At 53.9% G+C, this 19,996-nt stretch overlaps 1 protein-coding gene across 1 annotated transcript in view; it reads right to left on the bottom strand.

Annotated features, from left to right (window-relative positions):
• The window catches only part of LOC144248839 (uncharacterized), a 167,276-nt gene that overhangs the window by 115,552 nt on the left and 31,728 nt on the right, over positions 1-19,996 (bottom strand). The window contains exon 4 of the mRNA XM_077790820.1: positions 18,684-18,689. Within this exon, the coding sequence (XP_077646946.1) occupies positions 18,684-18,689 (6 nt within the window). The remainder of the gene's footprint in view (positions 1-18,683; positions 18,690-19,996) is intronic.

The raw sequence follows: 19,996 nt of genomic DNA, 5'->3' as shown, positions 1-19,996 counted from the left end.
TGAGGGATCTGGGGGAATTCTCAGGGATTTGGGGCAGTTCCAAGAAGGATTTGGGGTTTTCCAAGAGATTTTCAAGAGTTCTGAGGGATTTGGGGAGGCTCCAGAATGGATCTGGGGCAGTTCCAGGAGCAATCAGGGACGTTTTTGAGGGATTTTGGCAAGTCCTAGAAGGAATTTGGGGAATTTCAGCAGGATTTTGGGGGAATTGAGAGCAATTTTGGAGATTCCAACAGGGGTCTGGGGTCATTCCCAGGGGATTGGAGGTGGATTTCTGTTTCTTCCGCGGATTTCAGGCTTTTTCCCAACATTTCCTGTTTTCCCAAGGATCTGTGGATTTTCCCCTGGATTTGGATCTCACTGTGGGGTAGAAGGGGAAGGCTTGGGAGATTCAGGGTGAATTCTGGGGGGGTTCCTGGCTGGATTTGGGTGCTTCCCACAGGATTTTGGGTGGGTTCCCAATTGAATTTTGTGCTTTTTTTCCCAGAATTTCAGGATTGTTCCCAAAATTTGGGTATTTTTCTGAAGATTCTGCTGTTACCACGGGTTTATCCCAGAAGGGGAAGCTCTGGGGAGTTTTAGGGTGGATTTTAGGGATAATTGAGGCTGGATTTGGGTTTTTTCCCAAGGATTTTGGAGTTTTCCCCAGGATTTCAGAATTGTTCCCAAAATTGCAGGACTTCTACTCTGATTTCTCTCTCACCATGGGCTTGTGGTAGAAGGGGAAGCTTTGGGGGGCTCCTGGTTGGATTATGGGGATATTTGAGGCTACATTTTGAGTTTTTCCTCCAGGAATTCAGAATTTCTCCCAGAATTTCAGGATTTTTTCCCCAAAATGTCAGGATTTTCCCAGGGATTTGGATCTCACCATGGACTTGTCATAGAAGGGGAAGCTTTAGGAGGTTCCTGGTTGGATTTAGGGGGTGTTTCCAATTTGACTTCAGGGATTCTTGATGGGATTTTGGGGGGAATCCTGGTTGGGTTTGGTTTTTTTCCCTCAGGATTTGGGGTTTTTTCCCAGGATTCCAGGATTTTCCCCCAGCATTTCTGTCTCACCACGGGCTTGTCATAGAAGGGGAAGCTCTGGGCTGCCCAGGGTGCATTTGGAGGGATTCCAAGTTGGATTTTGGGGATAGCTGAGGCCAGAGTTTGGCGGTTTTTCCCCAGCATTCCAGTTCTTTCCCCAGTGCCAGAACTCCCCCAGTCGCTGTCTCCCCACGGGTTGGCCGCAGGAGGGGAAGCCCTGCAGGGAGCGCAGGGCGTTGGTGGCGCTGCTCATCTCCCTGAAGGTGAGGAAGGCCTGGCCCCGCAGGCCGAGACTGCGCCAAACCAAAATGTCCAAAATCTGCCCAAACGGCGAGGAAACGGCGCAGAGGGACTTCTCCAGCTCGGGGACACCCAGGGGACAGCCTGAGCCCCTGGGGACAGGCACGGACACTCTCAGAGCCCCCAGGACCCCCCAGCCATCCCCGTCCTCCTTGGTGTCCCGGTTCAGGTGGTTGATGGAGATGCTGGGCTGGGGCCGGGGGTCCTGCACCGCCAGGGCCGGGACCCCTCTGTGGGGACAGGGGGGCTTCAGGGGGCGTCTGGGGGCTGCGACCCCTTCACCCCCTGGCACCCCTTTAGGTGTCCCCAGAGCCCCAAATCCACCCCAGACCCACCTAAAGCCCCCAGGTACCCTCAGATCCCCCACTTTACCCCAAAATTGACCCCAGACCCACCTGAGACCGCCCAAATCCTATCAGACCCCCCCAAATCCCCCTTACACCCCTGAATCCTACCTAAACCCTGTGAAATCCCCTCGGACCCCCCCAAATTCCCTCAGATCCCCTCAGAACCCCCCAGTTCCTCTCACAACCCCCCCAAAATCCCCTCAGACACTCCCAATTCCCCTCAGATCCCCCTAAACTCATCTGAGAATGCTCCAGACCCTCTCAAGCTCCCCCCTAAGCTCCCTAAACCCCCTCAGACCCACCAAAGCCCCCTCAGACCCCTCATTCCCCCCCAAACCCATCGCACACCCCCTATTTCCCGTCAATCCCCCCCAAATCCCCAATTTCTCCCCAGACCCGCCCCAAACCCCCCCAGCTCCCCCCGGCCCCCCCTCAGCTCCTCCTCAGCCGCGCTCTCCTCACAGTTTCCCGCCTCCGCCACGCGCGCGGGCTCCCCAGCCAATAGCGGCGCGCCCCGTGCCGGACCGACCAATCAGCGCGCGGCTCCCTCAGCAGTGCCCGCCTCCCCGCGCCGCGGCAGCCAATCAGAGGAGCCGGGAGCGGGCTCGGGCGTGCCCTGCGGGCGGCGCTGCCAGAGCGGGGGAGGCGCTGGGAGAGGCGGGAGCTGCGGGAGCGGCTGGGGCGGCGCCGCTGGGGAGGGGGGTCCGCACAGGGGCTGGGGGGATCGGGGCCTTTGGGGAGGGATCCGGGGGGAGTTTCGGGAGGGGTCTGGGGGTCCTGGGCTGGGTTTTGGGAAGGGTATGAGAGGGGTCCGGTGGGAGGGGTCTTGGGGGGTGGGTCCTGAGGGGTCTGGAGATGTCAGGGAGGGTCTGGGGAGGGGTCTTGGGGCATTGTGGGGGGACCTGGAGGGGGCTCTGGGGCTCCAGATGCTCTCGCAGCAGAAGTGCTGTCAGTCTGTTCATTCAGCACTGTCAGAGCTGGGCCCTCTCCCAGCGAGGCTGGAGCCTCACCTGTGGCTGGAGGCACCTGCAGGAATTCCCAGTGTCCAGGAGTGGCTCTGCAGCTCTTGGCTGTGACAGCTTCCCTAGCTGCTGTGTGGACCTGGGGCATGGCAAAGCCTGAGGGTAACTGGTGCTGGATCTTTCTTAGCCACTGCTGCAACCTTTGGTGGTGATGGTTGGGTGCATTGCTGAGCTGCTCCTGCTGTGATCCTTTGTGCTTTGAGCTACAGTCAATGGCACTGGTTCCTTCAGCTGGTGTCTGTGCCTTTGGTGCTGACCCTGCCCAGGGGTAAAACAAATCTGGCACAGTCTGGCCAGATCACAACAAAATGTCACTTTTTATATGTAAATGTGAGGAATCAGTCCCATCAGAAATTCCCAGATGGGAAGCCCTTCCCTGGAGTTCCCTAACTCTGGAGTGGGCTGAGGTAGGAGCACCATGTGAGCAGTGGGACAGTCGGTTAAAAGAGGCTGAACCCCTGGATGCCTTAAAATGCATCCAAAAATTGCATATGGAAGAAGGAAAAAAACTTGTGGGTTTGGGAAGATGAGGGTGAATTTTGTTAACAGCACATTTGAAACAGCACCAACAGAAGGAAGAATTGTTTTTGGAATGCTCCCACATGGAGGGACAGAGAAAGGTTTAAATAATGAATCAGGTTCATTTGTGCAAGGGAAATATTATTATTAATAATAGCAGTTATATAAAAATATAATGTGATCATATATATTTTTTGACGTAATAAAAAATTGATAATGTGAAATAATTCTGACAATACTAATTTGTCAGCTTTGGCTGCTTGCTGTGACACTGAATCCCCTACAGAAAAGGACTGGCCAAGACGCAAATGTCAGTGGTAAATTCTGCAAGACTGTATACAAAGAATAAAGCAGGAAGGGATGAAATTGGCTATTTTTATAGGGCTTGCTGATACTGTGGTGTGGAATGCTTTGTGGGTTACATGAGAAATACAGTGATTAGGAGTGCTGGGATTTTCATGTACCAGACAATCCACAAGGTGCAGGATTGGTTGAATGGGTGAAGGGGTTGTTAAAAGAGCAGTTAAAGAATGAGGATCTGGGAACCTGTCCCCATAGAGAACCCATCTCCCAGATGTGCTCCATGCCCTTAACAATGGCCCCTGGGGAAATGGAAACCCCCTGGCTGTGCACGGCTGCTCCCAATGTGCAAATACAGCCCTGGACAGTGAGACTGGGACTGCCTGGGAAATTGTTCTGGGTGTGATGGCCCTGGCAGGGCCAGGCCAGAGGCTGCAGGGCTGGACCTTCATCCACTGGAATTAGGATAAATCAGAAGCAAATGAGAGTTAGCAATACAGGAACAGGAATCCAGATTCCTCCAGGACACTTTGGTTTGGTAACTGCTTACTGGAGTTTGGCCATGCAAAGTGCTCCTGTCATGGGAGGAGGAACTGATGGAGATTATCAAGGGGTAAATGAAGTAATTTGGTTAAAGGACAGTGAACAAGATTGGATTATTCAAACCCATGTCAGGGTAGCACAATTATTGACATTGTCAGTGTTTAAAACAATAGGGAAAAAAGGAGATCCACCTCAAATCACTGCTTTTGGTGGAGATAAAGGCTTTGGATCCAGCAGTGCTAATAATGAGCCAGAGTGTGGGTCCAGAGGCCAAAAGGCCTCCCAAGGCAGCTGAAGGAACAGCTCCTGGGAAGGACAGCAGTGTTTGAATCCTGAAACCTGGGCAGGAACGATGGGAATGTGTCCCTGCAGCCAAGTGCTCTGTGTGAGAACAGGTAGATATTACAGGAGATTGTTTTACACATCCTGCCAGGCCAAATCTCCCTGTTTGCCCCAGTGAAAACTCGTGACCTGGACTTCATCTAGGATGGAGCCAGGGCCAGGCTCTTGTACTGCCCAAGGTGTATCCCTTGAAGGCCTTTTAATAAATACCTGCTTTATTCCTTTAACACTGCCTAGCTCTGTTCTAGGCAGCCTCTCAAGGCATCACCACCAAACCAAGGGATCACGGACCAGGTCTGGCTGGCTGGGCCTCCTGGGGACCACCTGACCACCTTGGCATGTCGGGCTGCTTCTCACCTGCCCTGAAGCCCTGGGGCTCTGGGCTTTCCTTCCTATGGGAGAGAACTCTCCTTCTCCTCCATGGGCCATGGCCAAAACTGGGATTCCTCCTCCAAAACTCTGTACATCCAAGGACTGCTCCCAAGTGAAAGCTGCCAGGACAGACAGGTCTGGCTGCCCTTGGCGTCCTGGGAGCTGCCTCTCATCTGCTTTTGAAACACTGGGGCTTGGTGCTTTCCCTCCAGTGGAAATAACTGTCCTTTATCTCAAGGTGACTGTTGTCAAAATTGAGATTCCTCCTCCCAAATTCCATCTATCCAAGGATTCCTCCATGACAAATGATGCCAGGAAGAACAGGTCTGTTTGTCTGAGCCTCCCAGGAGCCACCTCTTTCTTCTTCTGCCTTTGAAACACGCGGGCTCTGTGCTTTCCTTCCTATGGAAAAAACTGTCCTCCAGGTGTCCATATCTGAAACTGGGATCCCACCTCTAAAATTCCCTATATCCAAGGGTTGCTGCCAGGCAAAATCTGCCCGTACCATCAAGTCTGGATGGCTTTGGTCTCTGGTGGCTGCCCCTGCCACACTGGGGCTCGGTGCTTTCCTTCCCATGGAGATCCCTGTGACACTGTGGGCACCTCATGGAACCAAGGGGATCATTGTGGCACCACTGGAGCCCATGGAACCAAGGGGCCATGGTGACACCGTGGGGCTTCATGGACCCAGAGACCATTATGACTCTGTGGGGCAGATGGAACCATGGAGACCATTCTGACCCTTCAGGGCCTGGGGTCACCAAGGGGGCATTGTGACACCTCAGGGCCTCCTGGAAGCAAGGGACCATTGGGACACTGTGGGGCCACATGGAACCGAGGGAACATGGAACAGGTCTGGCTGGCTTGGCCTTCCAGTGGCCATCTGACAGGTCTGGCTGATGCTGGGATGTCAAGGGCTGCCCCTCATCAACTCCTGGTGCAATGGGGCTCCTTTGTTTCCTTTGAATGGAAAAGAACCATCCGTCTTTTCAGATGCCCATTGCCAAAACTGACACTCTGCCTAAAATCTTTCCTATATTCAAGGGTATCTCTAAGAACAAAATCTGGAAGCTCTGGCTGGCCTTTGCAGCTTGTGGTCACTTCTCATTTGCCCCAAAAGCAGTAGGGCTCTGTTCCTTCATTCCTATAGAAAAGAACTGGTCTTCATGTCCAGGGACCATGGCCAAAATTAGAATTGGCTACCGAGCCCGGCCGGGCTCACGGAACCATCTGCAGCCCCGGGAGATATTGACTCTGCCAGTGCTGCCATCCTCCCTCCAGTGAGAGAAAAGGACACAGGGCAGGCACACAGAGGAGCAACATGAACACACCGAGGGCAGGGAAGAGGAAGTTGATTCCCAGATGGGAGGGATGAGGAGATGCCTTGATCTTGGGGCTGAAATCCTCTGCTAAAGCTATGGAGAAGGATGTCATGGATACATCAGACTATCTTTTTCCCTATAATGCATTGAAAAGTATGGGGAGATGACTTGTTTCAGCAAAGGCCTCCATGCTAAAGTAAGCAAATGTTGAAGTAGCTGTGATCCCATGAGAAGTTTGAACAGAGAAGGAGAGCAGAGTGATGAGACCCTGTGTCCTCAGGGAGAGAAGATCTCTGTTCCCAGAGATGATGATTTCAGAAAGAGATGAAGAGAACCTTTGCTCTTAAACAGCTCATGTTTATACTAATATCCCATAAGCTGACATGGCCCATAAACACAACTGTGGGAAAAGCTGTGAAAAAATGGGAGGGACTTCATGACTGCAGATTTTTCCAGTCAGCTGTTATTCACGGAAATGAAAAGCCATGAGATAACAGTTTTCTTGTGGAGAAGTCTTCATAACATTAACAAGAGGAACTTCTCTCCCTAAGTGAAGTGGAGAAAGACTATTTTAGAGGTGGTAAACTGACTGAAAATTTTGGGTTTTGTCTCTTTACATTGTCAGGTGGTATGGAGAGAGGAAGTGTTCTGGAAGTTTTGTTCTAATTCTTATTACTCTTTCTTTGTTATTGTTAATACAATTTATTTATACCCTTTTAATATTTTTTGACTACTTTGCCTTTCTCCTAATCCTATGTCACAGCAGGAAATAGTAAGTATATTCTAGTGAGTGCACTGGTAATTAGCCACCACACTATTGAAGCATTGGCCGAGAAATCTCAAAATGATGACCCAAAATCACTACAGAAACTTAATGACAAGCTGCACGAGAGCAGAGAGAAATTGAGGCAGACCCGTGGTTTGTCAGGACATACTTGACCCTAATGAGCCCCATGGTGCATTTGGAGCTGAGCCCTGGAACCTCAGGGCCTGAGAGGAGATTGCAAAAACTTTTCCCAGAGTCAAGGTCAGAAGAAAACCCCAAAGTGGTTGGGGTCTAAAGCATTAATGGGAACCACAAAGGTTCATCTATACCACAGTCTCTTCATGGAGTCCTTGGAGGAGAGAACTGGAGGCCAGGATGGCACAAAAACTTCTCAGAGACTCAAAATGGCACAAAGAACTGTCAATGTGGAAAGGAAAATCCAAAGTACCTTACCAAAGCTAAGAATCTCAAAGTATTAATGAGCCCTACTGAGTGTCAGTACAAAGCTCTCAAGGGACTCATTAAAGCAGATAATTGGGGCCATGATTGCACAAACCTCTCACAGAGTCTGTATAAAAAGGCAAACACCAAGTACCTTAATAAAACTGAAGTACCTTGAAGCATTAATGGGCCCCACTGAGTGTTGCTCCTGACAAAGCCTCTCCAGGGACTAATTACAGCAGATAATTGGAGGCCATGATTGCATAAACCTCTCAGAGACTCCAAGGCAAAAGCAAAAGCCAAAGTCCTTTGAAAAGCCTGCAGTCTCTGGGAGCATGAAGGAGCCCCCAGGGCCATTCCTGACCAAGGCTCCCCAGGGACTCCTTCCAGCAGATCCTTGAGGCCACTGGGATGTGGGCTAGGGGGGATGCTGAGGGCAGGACCAGGGGTGACAGTGCCCAGCCTGGCTGGGGCTGTGCCAGGAGGCCCCAGGGCCTCAGGACAAGGTGTCTCCTCACAGCCCTTGGTGGCACAGACCCTGCTGTGCCCCAGGGCACCAAGACTTGGCTTCTCTTTGTCCCCACCTGCCATCAGTGCCTCCAGTTCTCTGATCTGCCTGGGGCCTGGGGACACTTTCTCAGTCGTGTCCCTCAGTGGGACCCATTAAAAGTCCAAGAAACTTTGGAGCTGGATTGCAACTTGGAGTTCTGGAGAGGTTTCTGCAGCTCCCTCTCAGGGCCTGATGTTCAGGGCTGAGCACAAAGCCCCAGAGGGTCATTAAAGTCCTTGTGCTGTGTCTGTGCTGCTGAGCTGGGCCGGGCTCCTGGCACAGAGGGTGATCCTGGTAACCAAGCAGAGCTTCAAAAGCACATTTCTCTTGCTGAGCAGCCCTTCTCCCAGCCCAGCAGGGCTGGGGCATTGCCTGCAGCCAGCCCGGGCACAGCACAGAGGCACAGAGAGCTTCAATCAGTCAGGGCTGGGAAGGGGCTGAGAAGTGCCTGGGGCAGAATCACTGCCAGCCCTTGGCACAGGAACCTCTGGCTGCAGGACAATGCAGCTGCAGCTCCTGGAGAGATCTCCTAAAGCTGGAACATCCCAATGCCCACAGAGCCTGTGAGTGCATTCTCTGCTCATCTCCTGTGCAGAGCAGCCAGGGGTGCCCAGGGCTGTCCTGCAGAGCAGGGTCCTGCAGCCCAGGGCGCTGTGCTGGGCCAGGGACTCTGCTGCCTGCCAGGGACAGCTCTCAGCCGGCCCTGGAGCTGCTCCCAGCGCTGGCCAGGAGCTGTGGGGGGAAGGAGCCACCCTGAGCAGGGCAGGTGCTGCTGCTGAGAGGGGCTGGCTGGGGCAGGGCTGCTCCCAGCTCCAGACCTGCCTGGGCACAGCTCCGGGGGACACTTCCCAAAGAAGGTAAGCCTGGGATTGCTATAAATATCAGGAGCTTTCCTGAGAGTGTTTCTATTTCCTGCTTGGAGCAGGGTGGGAAGTTTGGGGTGATGACAAAAAGGTTTTTGCTTTTTATATATTTATCATATATTCACAGTTCTGTAAATTACTATGATATAGTTATAAAATTATAATCCTACGAAACTCTATTAAACTCTTAACTATTTGAAACTACTATTATATAGTTAATATAGTTATAATCCTTAATTAACTCTAGTACTTATCCTTACCTTTCTCTTAGATTTTAGAACAATAAGCTGACTATCTAAATACATTCCTTTAATACTATATAGTCATATTATAAGGAAAAGGACCTACAAGAAGAACATTTTGGTTTTTCAATGTGAGCAGTGATACCAAAAAGCTGGGCAAAGAAGTCCTTGGACCCACTCCAATGGGTTGAGCCAGGGAACTGTAATTGGGACAAGTGAATGTCCTTTCAAATGTCCTTGTTAAATATCCTAATTAATCAATGAATTAAGGAATTGCTGAAATCAGGGGTTGGGTGTGCCTCATCCCCACTGGGACACCTGGGATCTTCCAATAAAAGTCTGGTTTTTATTTTACTCCTCTAACAGTGTAAGGGGTTTTTTTTCTCTTTTGATTATAGACAAGAGGGGGATAAGAGAAGCAGAACAGGAATTGTAATCCCAGAATCACAGAACATTCTGAGCAGAACAGGAACACACAGGATCATCAGAGGAATGTTTGAACATTTACAGAGACTCCAGAACTGTGACTTTGGCTGGTCAGTGTCTCGGCTGGGAGCCTCCCAAAGGGCCTTCAGCCACTCCTCAGCCCTGGGCAGCAGCAGCATCACCTCTGCAGGGCCCAGCAGGGCTCTCCTGAGCTGCCCTTGCCCAGCTGCACACAGAGCCTGCCCCAGCCAGGGCCCTGCACATAGGCAGGTTTCTGTAGGGCCGGGCCGAGGGCACACAGGGTGGGATGGGCTCTGTGAGCGCTGGCAGGGACAAGGCACCTCTCAGGAGGGGATGTCCAGGCCCAGGAGATGCTCAGGGAAGCAGAGGGGGCTGAACAGAGCAGTGCTGGAGGAACAAGCCCATCCAGCCCCTCAGCTTCCCTCAGCCACAGGGAATCCTTTGCCTCTCCCATGTCTCAGTGGGAAACTGAGTGCAGCAGGAATGCTGGGGATTTCTGACCTCAGAGAGACAGGAATGGTGAGTGGGTAAGAAAACAATTCCTAAAACCAACTCCTGCCATCTATTTCCTTTAGAAATAAAGTGAAATTCCTTTAGAAGTCTGAATGCAGATGGTACCAAGCCTTTCTGCATAGGGAGAGATTCCCCTGAAAAATCCTGAATATCCAGCCTTGTCCCCCTGCCACATGGCCAAAAACCCAGGGCAGCAGGGCAGGGATGGCTCCTCAAGAGCCCCCATGCACAAGCCTGCCTGCTCCTGGCACACTCAGCCAGCACAACTGGAGCTCAGGCAGGGACCTGGGTGAAGGTTTTCCCAGAGCAGGAATAAGGGTGGGTGAGTCCCAGCAGGACAGGCTGCAGGGAATGGCCCAGGTTTGGCTCCAAGCAGCCTCTCCTGACTTGTCCCTGTCCTTTCTCCATGAACAGGTGCCCATGTGCAGCCACAGCAAATGTCCAACAGCAGCTCCATCAGCCACTTCCTCCTGCTGGCACTGGCAGACACGCGGCAGCTGCAGCTCCTGCACTTCTGCCTCTTCCTGGGCATCTCCCTGGCTGCCCTCCTGGGCAACGGCCTCATCATCAGCGCCGTAGCCTGCGGCCACCACCTGCACACGCCCATGTTCTTCTTCCTGCTCAACCTGGCCCTCAGCGACCTGGGCTCCATCTGCACCACTGTCCCCAAAGCCATGCACAATTCCCTCTGGGACACCAGGAACATCTCCTACTCAGGATGTGCTGCACAAGTTTTTTTTTTCCTTTTCTGTGCTGCAACAGAACATTTCCTGCTGACCATCATGTGCTACGACCGCTATGTGTCCATCTGCAAACCCCTGCACTACGGGACCCTCCTGGGCAGCAGAGCTTGTGCCCACATGGCAGCAGCTGCCTGGGCCAGTGCCTTTCTCACTGCTCTGCTGCACACAGCCAATATATTTTCCCTGCCCCTGTGCCATGGCAATGTCCTGGGCCAGTTCTTCTGTGATATCCCACAGATACTCAAGCTCTCCTGCTCCAATTCCCACCTCAGGGAACTTGGGCTTCTTGTGGTTATTAGCAGTTTATCATTTTGTTGTTTTGTGTTCATTGTTTTCTCCTATGTACAGATCATCAGGGCTGTGCTGAGGATCCCCTTTGAGCAGGGACGGCACAAAGCCTTTTCCACCTGCCTCCCTCACCTGGCTGTGGTCTCCCTATTTGTCAGCACTGCAGAATTTGCTCACCTGAAGCCTGCCTCGATGTCCTCCCCATCCCTGGATCTGGCCCTGTCAGTTCTGCGCAATGAAATCCTGCTCAGCGTGGGCAACTGAGCCCTTGAAGGACTTAGTGTCAGGTCAAGGCTTGCTTTCCCTCCCAAAGCCTTCCCTTGGCAGCCTTGGGCAGGGGATTCATCCTCCCTCCCTGCTCCTTCCCACAGACCGGCTTGGAACCACTCTGTGGGCACTTTTCATTCTCTGTGTCTGTCCTGGCTCCGTCCTGAGCTCCCAGGAGCTCCCAGGCTGAGATGGCAACGCTCAGCCACACCAGGGCCCTGCCCCTGCCAGCAGCACCCCCACAAGCAGCAGCAGCAGCAGCAGCAGCTGCAGCAGCAGCAGCAGCTCAGTCGCCTCTCAGCTGTTGGTGCCCCGGCACTGCAGCCCCTCCCGCTGGCACCAACGTTCCCTCGTGGCCTTGGAGACAGTCATGAATCCATCCATGGGGTCACAGAGACATGGAATCCCAGAGTACCAGGTTCCTGGAATTCTAGAGTCATTGAATCTTGAGAAGCACACACAGAGGAGAAGGAGGAGGAGGAGGACGAGGACGAGGAAAAGGATGAGGAGGAGGAGGAGGAGGAGGACGAGGAGGACGAGGAGAAGGACAAGGAGGAGGAGGACGAGGAGGAGGAGGAAGAGGAGGAGGAGGACGAGGACGAGGAGGAGGAGGATGAGTAGGTGGAGGACGAGGAGGAGGAGGACGAGGAGGAGGAGGATGAGGACAAGGAGGACGAGGACGAGGAGGACGAGGAGGAGGAGGACAAGGAGGAGGAGGATGAGGAGGACGAGGAGGACGAAGAGGATGAGGAGGAGGACGAGGAGGACGAGGATGAGGACGAAGAAGAGGACAAGGAGGAGGACGAGGAGGAGGAGGAGGACGACGACGACGATGACGAAGAGGAGGTGGAAGATGAGGAGGAGGAATAGGAGGAGGAAGAGAGAAAACAAGGACAAGGAGGATGATTAGGATGAGGAGGAGGAGTACAACGAGGAGGAGGAGGAAGAGGAGGAGGAGGACGAGGATGAGGAGGAGGAGGACGACGACGAGGAGGAGGACAAGGACGAGGACGAGGAAGAGGAGGACAAGGAAGAGGAGGATGAGCAGGAGGAGGAGGACGAGGACGAGGACAAGGAGAAAGAAGAGGAGGAGGAGGACGAGGAGGAGGAGGAAGAGGAGGAGGAGGAGGAAGAGGAGGAGTAGGAGGAAGAGGAGTAGGAGGAGGGCGAGGAGGAGGACGAGGAGGACCAGGAGGACCAGGAGGACCAGGAGGACGACGAGGACGACGACGACGACGAAGAGGAGGTGGAAGATGAGGAGGAGGAATAGGAGGAGGAAGAGAGACGAGAAGGACAAGGAGGATGATTAGGATGAGGAGGAGGAGTACAACGAGGAGGAGGAGGAGAAGAAGGATGAGGACGAGGATGAGGAGGAGAAGGATGAGGATGAGGAAAAGGATGAAGATGCAGAGGACAAGGAGGACGAGGCGGAGGAGGTGGAGAAGGAAGTTGAAGAGGAGGAGGAGGAGGACACGGAGGAGAATAAAGAGGAGGAGGACAATGATGAGGAGGACCAGGAGGAGAAGGACGAGGAGGATGAGGATGAGCAGGATGGGGAGGACGAGAAGGAGGAAGAGGAGGAAGATGAGGAGGAGGAGAAGGAGGAGAATGAGGATGAGGAGGACAATGAGGAGGATGAGGAGTATAAGGATGCGGAGGATAAGTAGGAGGAGGATGAGGATGGGGAGGAGGAGGAGGAGGAGGAGGAGGAGGGGGAGGAGGAGGAGGACGAGGAGGACGAGGAAAAGGATGAGGAGGGGGACAAGGAGGAGGACGAGGAGGAGGAGGACAAGGAGAAGGACGAGGAGGAGGTGGACAAGGAGAAGGACGAGGAGGAGGAGGATGAGGAGGAGGAGGAAGAGGAAGAGGAGGACGAGGACGAGGAGGAGGAGGAGGATGAGGACGAAGAGGAGGAAAAGGACGAGGACGAGGACAAGGACGAGGAAGAGGACGAGGACGAGGATGAGGAGGACAAGGACGACGACGAGGAGGACGATGAGCAGGATGAGGAGGAGGAGGAGGAGGAGGACGAGTACGAGGACGAGGTGGAGGACGAGGAGGAGGGCGAGGAGGAGGACCAGGAGGACCAGGAGGATGAGGAGGACCAGGTGGACCAGGAGGACCAAGAGGACGACGAGGACGACGACGACGACGAAGAGGAGGTGGAAGATGAGGAGGAGGAATAGGAGGAGGAAGAGAGACGAGAAGGACAAGGAGGATGATGAGGATGAGGAGGAGGAGGACAACGAGGAGGAGTAGGAGGAGAAGAAGGATGAGGACAAGGACGAGGAGGAGAAGGATGAAGATGAGGAAAAGGATGAAGATGCAGAGGACAAGGAGGACAAGGAGGTCAAGGAGGAGGAGGAGGAGGAGGAGGAGGAGGAGGACAAGGACGAGGACGAGGACAAGGACGAGGATGAGGACAAGGACGAGGACGAGGAGGAAGACAAGGACAAGGACGAGGACGAGGAGGACAAGGAGGAGGACGAGGAGGACGATGAGGAGGAGGAAGAGGACGAGGACGAGGAGGAGGACAAGGAGGACGAGGAGGACGAGGAGGACGAGGAGGAGGACGAGAAGGACGACGACGATGAGGAAGAGGAGGTGGAAGATGAGGAGGAGGAATAGGAGGAGGAAGAGAGGGAACGAGGACAAGGAGGATGATGAGGAGTTGGAGGAGAACGAGGAGGAAGAGGAGAATGAGGAAGAGGAGGAGGAGGAGGAGGAGGACAATGGCAAGGAGGATGAGGAGGAGGAGGAGAAAGAGGAGGAGCAGGAGGAGGAAGAGGAGGAGGAGGAGGATGACAAGGACTAGGGCAAGCACAAGGAAGATGAGGAGGAGGAGGACAAGGCAGAGGAGGAGGCAGAGAAGCATGAAGAGGAGGAATAGGAGGAGGAAGAGAGAGGACGAGGACAAGGAGGATGATGAGGACGAGGAGGAGGAGGACAGCGAGAAGGAGGAGGAGGAGGATAAGAAGGATGAGGACGAGGACGAGGAGGAGAAGGATGAGGATGAGGAAAAGGATGAAGATGCAGAGGACAAGGAGGACGAGGAGGAGGAGGAGGAGGAGGAGGTGGAGAAGGAAGTTGAACAGGAGGAGGAGGAGGACTAGGAGGAGAATAAAGTGGAGGAGGACTAGGATGAGGAGGACCAGGAGGAGAAGGACGAGGAGGATGAGGATGAAGAGGATGGGAAGGACGAGAAGGAGGAAGAGGAGGAAGATGAGGAGGAGGAGAAGGAGGAGAATGAGGATGAGGAGGATGACGAGGATAAGGATGCAGAGGATAAGGAGGAGGAGGAGGAGGAGGAGGACAAGGATGAGGAAAAGGACGAGGATGAGCAGGACAAGGAGGATGAGGAGGACAAGGAGGAGGAGGACGAAGAAGACGAGGAGGAGGAGGAGGAATATGAGGATAAAGAGGATGAGAATGAGGATGTGGAGGAGGACAAGAAGGAGGAGGACGACAAAGATGAGGAGGAGGATGATGAATAGGAGGATAAAGAGGATGAGAATGAGGATGTGGAGGAGGACAATGAGGAGGACGATGAGGAGGAGGAGGACGACGACAAAAACGAGGACGAGGAGGAGGAGGAGGATGAGGAGGACCAGGAGGATGAAGAGGACGAGGATGAGGAGGATGATGAGAAGGAGGAGGAGGAAGAGGAGGAGGAGGAGGAGGAGGACAAGGAGGACGACGACGACGACGACGAAGAGGATGTGGAAGATGAGGAGGAGGAATAGGAAGAGGAAGAGAGAGAACAAGGACAAGGAGAATGATGAGGATGAGGAGGAGGAGGAAAACGAGGAGGAGGAGGAGAAGAAGGATGAGGACGAGAACGAGGAGAAGAAGGATGAAGATGAGGAAAAGGATGAAGATGCAGAGGACAAGTAGGATGAGGAGGTTGAGGAGGAGGAGGACGATGAGGAGGAAGAGGAGGAGGAGGAGGACGAGGAGGAGGAGGAAGAGGAGGAGGAGGAGGAAGAGGAGGAAGGGGAGGATGAGGACGAGGAGGACCAGGAGGACGAGGAGGACCAGGAGGACTAGGAGGACGAGGAGGAGGACGAGGAGGAGGACGAGCAGGACGACGACGAGGACGTCCTCCTTGTCCTCTGCATCTTCATCCTTTTCCTCATCCTCATCCTTTTCCTCCTCGTCCTCGTCCTCCTTGTCCTCCTCCTCCTCCTCCTCCTCATCCTCCTCCTCCTTATCCTCCGCATCCTTATCCTCCTCATCCTCCTCATTGTCTTCCTCATCCTCATTCTGCTCCTTCTCCACCTCCTCATCTTCCCCCTCTTCTTCCTCCTCGTCCTCCCCATCCTGCTCATCCTCATCCTCCTCGTCCTTCTCCTCCTGGTCCTCCTCATCCTTGTCCTCTTCCTCTTTATTCTCCTCCTTCTCCTCCTCCTCCTCCTCGTCGTCCTTGTCCTCTGCATCTTCATCCTTTTCCTCATCCTCATCCTTCTCCTCCTCGTCCTCATCCTCATCATCCTCCTTGTCCTTGTCCTCTCTCTTCCTCCTCCTATTCCTCCTCTTCTTGCTTCTCTGCCTCCTCCTCTTCCTTGCCCTACTCCTCCTCCTCAATTTCCTTGTGCTTGCCCTAGTCCTTTTCGTCTTCCTCCTCCTCCTCTTCCTCCTCCTGCTCCTCCTCTTTCTCCTCCCCATCCTCATCCTCTTTGTCATTGTCCTCCTGCTCCTCCTCATCATCCTCATCCTCCTCTTCCTCCTCGTTCTCCTCCTCCTCCTCATCATCCTCCTTGTCCTCGTTCCCTCTTTTCCTCCTCCTATTCCTCCTCCTCATATTCCACCTCCTCTTCGTCATCATCGTCGTCGTAGTCCTCCTCCTCCTCCTCCTCGTAATCCTCCTCGTCCTCCTCGTCGTCCTCCTCATCCTCCTTCTCCTCCTCCTCCTCCTTCTCGTCCTTGTCCTCCTCCACATCCTCATTTTCATCCTCTTTATCCTCCTATTCCTGTCCTCCTCCTCGTCTTCCTCGTCCTCCTCCTCCTTGTCCTCCTCGTCGTCCTTGTCCTCCTCCTCTTCCTCCTCGTCTTCCTCGTCCTCCTCGTCCTCCTTGTCCTCTGCATCTTCATCCTTTCCCTCATCTTCATCCTTCTCCTCCTCGTCCTCGTCCTCATCCTTCTTCTCCTCCTACTCCTCCTCGCTGTCCTCCTCCTCATCCTCATCATCCTCCTTGTCCTTGTCCTCTCTCTTCCTCCTCCTATTCCTCCTCTTCCTGCTTCTCTGTCTCATCCTCTTCCTCGTCCTCATCCTCCTCCTCATCTTCCTTGTGCTTGCCCTAGTCCTTGTCATCCTCCTCCTCCTCCTCTTCCTCCTCCTGCTCCTCCTCTTTCTCCTCCCCCTCCTCATCCTCCTTGTCATTGTCCTGCTCCTCCTCCTCCTCATCCTCATCCTCATTCTCCTCTTCCTCCTCATTCTCCTCCTCCTCCTCATCATCCTCTTTGTCCTCGTTCTCTCTCTTCCTCCTCCTATTCCTCCTCCTCATCTTCCACCTCCTCTTCGTCATCGTCGTCCTCCTCCTCCTCGTCCTCGTCCTCCTCCTCGTCCTCCTCCTCCTCCTCATCCTCCTTCTCATCCTCCTCCTCATCCTCTTCGTCTTCCTCCTCCTCCTCTTCCTCCTCCTCTTCCTCCTCCTCCTCCTCCTCCTCTTTATACTACTCCTCCTCCTCCTCCTTATCCTCCTCCTCCTTATCCTCCTCCTCTTCGTCCTCCTCCTCCTCCTCCTCGCCCTCCTCCTCCTCCTCTTTGTGTGGTTCTCAATATTCAATGACTCTAGGATTCCAGGAACCTGGAACTCTGGGATTCCATGTCTCTGTGACCCCATGGATGGATTCAGGACTCTCTCCAAGGCCACAATGGAATGTTGGTGCCAGCGGGAGGGGCTGCAGTGCAGGGGCACCAACAGCTGAGAGGCGACTGCAGCTGCTGCTGCTGCTGCTGCTGCTGCTGCTGCTGCTGCTGCTGCTGCTGCTGCTTGTGGGGGTGCTGCTGGCAGGGGCAGGGCTCTGGTGTGGCTGAGCGTTGCCATCTCAGCCTGCGAGCTCCTGGGAGTTCAGTACAGGGCCAGGACTGACCCAGGTTGGCACTGCACTTGAGGACAGACACAGAGAATGGAAAGTGCCCACAGAGTGGTTCCGAGCAGGTCTGTGGGATGAAGGAGGGAGGGAGGATGAATTCCCTGCCCAAGGCTGCCAAGGGAAGGCTTTGGGAGGGAAAGCAAGCCTTGACCTGACACTAAGTCCTTCAAGGGCTCAGTTGCCCACGCTGAGCAGGATTTCATCGCGCAGAACTGACAGGGCCAGATCCAGGGATGGGGAGGACATCGAGGCAGGCTTCAGGTGAGCAAATTCTGCAGTGCTGACAAAGAGAGAGACTACAGCCAGGTGAGGGAGGCAGGTGGAAAAGGCTTTGTGCCATCCCTGCTCAAAGGGGATCCTCAGCACAGCCCTGATGATCTGTACATAGGAGAAAACAATGAACACAAAACAACAAAATGATAAACTGCTAATAACCACAAGAAGCCCAAGTTCCCTGAGGTGGGAATTGGAGCAGGAGAGCTTGAGTATCTGTGGGATATCACAGAAGAACTGGCCCAGGACATTGCCATGGCACAGGGGCAGGGAAAATATATTGGCTGTGTGCAGCAGAGCATTGAGAAAGGCACTGGCCCAGGCAGCTGCTGCCATGTGGGCACAAGCTCTGCTGCCCAGGAGGGTCCCGTAGTGCAGGGGTTTGCAGATGGACACGTAGCAGTCATAGCACATGATGGTCAGGAGGGAATACTCTGCTCCAAGGAAGAACAGAAGGAAAAAGAGCTGTGCAGCACATCCTGAGTAGGAGATGTTCCTGGTGTCCCAGAGGGAATTGTGCATGGCTTTGGGGACAGTGGTGCAGATGGAGCCCAGGTCGCTGAGGGCCAGGTTGAGCAGCAAGAAGAACATGGGCGTGTGCAGGTGGTGGCCGCAGGCTACGGCGCTGATGATGAGGCCGTTGCCCAGGAGGGCAGCCAGGGAGATGCCCAGGAAGAGGCAGAAGTGCAGGAGCTGCAGCTGCCGCGTGTCTGCCAGTGCCAGCAGGAGGAAGTGGCTGATGGAGCTGCTGTTGGACATTTGCTGTGGCTGCACATGGGCACCTGTTCATGGAGAAAGGACAGGGACAAGTCAGGAGAGGCTGCTTGGAGCCAAACCTGGGCCATTCCCTGCAGCCTGTCCTGCTGGGACTCACCCACCCTTGTTCCTACTCTGGGAAAACCTTCACCCAGGTCCCTGCCTGAGCTCCAGTTGTGCTGGCTGAGTGTGCCAGGAGCAATCAGGGCTGTGTGTGGGGGCTCTCAAGGAGCCATCCCTGCCCTGCTGCCCTAGGTTTGTGGCCATTTGGCAGAGGGACAAGGGTGGATATTCAGGATTTTTCAGGGGAATCACTCCTACTGCAGAAAGGCTTGCTACCATCTGCACTCCCAGGTCAAAAGGATGGAAGGAGATGGTTTTAGGAACTGTGTTCCTACCCACACACCATTTATGGCTCTCTGAGGTCAGAAATCCCCAGCTTTCCTGCTGCACTCAGAGTTTGCCACTGAGAGATGTGAGGCAAAGGATTCCCTGTGACTGAGGGAAGGTGAGGGGCTGGATGGGCTTGTTCCCCCAGCACTGCTCTGCTCAGCCCCCTCTGCTTCCCTGAGCATCTCCCTGGGCCTGGACATCCCCTCCTGAGAGGTGCCTTGTCCCTGCCAGTGCTCACAGAGCCCATCCCACCCTGTGTGCCCTCGGCCCGGCCCTACAGAAACCTGCCTGTGTGCAGGGCCCTGGCTGGGGCAGGCTCTGTGTGCAGCTGGGCAAGGGCAGCTCAGGAGAGCCCTGCTGGGCCCTGCAGAGGTGATGCTGCTGCTGCCCAGGGCTGAGGAGTGGCTGAAGGCCCTTTGGGAGGCTCCCAGCCGAGACACTGACCAGCCAGTCACAATTCTGGAGTCTCTGTACATGTTCAAACATTCCTTTGATGATTCTGTGTGTCCCTTTCAACTCAGAATGTTCTGTGATTCTGGGATTACAATTCCTGTTCTGCTTCTCTCATCCCCCTGTTGTCTATAATCAAAAGAGAAAAAAAAGAACCCTTGCAACAGTGTTAGAACAGTGAAGTTAAAACCAGACCTTTATAGGAAGCTTCCAGGTGTCCCAGTGGGGATGGGGCACACCCAGCCCCTGATTTCAACAATTTGTTAATGTTGATTATTTAGGATATTTAACAGGAACATCCAATGGGAGATTCAGTACCCAGTTACACACCAGACAGGAATCTGCAAAGGAGGGCTAAAGCCTCCTGTGCAATGGAGAAGGTAAACCCCCTCCCTCTGAATTACCAGGATCTTTAAATTAAAAGGCTCTCAGGCAAAGATGTGGGAATGGGAGTAACAATTCTTTACTAGGAGAAAACTAGACAACAATTTAAAAAGGCAAATGCAATCGGTACAAACAAAACCAGTGAAAAAGTCCAGAACCTGAGGAGTCGGGGTGCCAGTAGCAGTCCTGCTGGGACGATTGCTCCCCTTGCAGTGGTTGATGAATTGCAGCTGCAGTGGTGATCTTTTGAAGGGTATAGTTTTCCTCTGGAGATCTGGTGGCAGTGGGGACGGTCTTCCTCTGCACCGGGGTTGCCTCCGAGCTCCGCCGCCGCCGCCTCCCCGGCTGTTTCGCTGCGAGATCCCGCGAAGAAGAGAGAGGGAGCTGCTTCTCTGGCAATCCCCCAAAGTAAAGAGCTGCTCTGTCCCCAAAAA

The sequence above is a fragment of the Lonchura striata genome, unplaced genomic scaffold, assembly GCF_046129695.1.
Source record: "Lonchura striata isolate bLonStr1 unplaced genomic scaffold, bLonStr1.mat Scaffold_92, whole genome shotgun sequence".
NCBI classification, from domain to species: Eukaryota; Metazoa; Chordata; class Aves; order Passeriformes; family Estrildidae; genus Lonchura; species Lonchura striata.
Note: the sequence above shows the minus strand (reverse complement) of the source record. Positions and strands in the feature narration are given on the sequence as shown.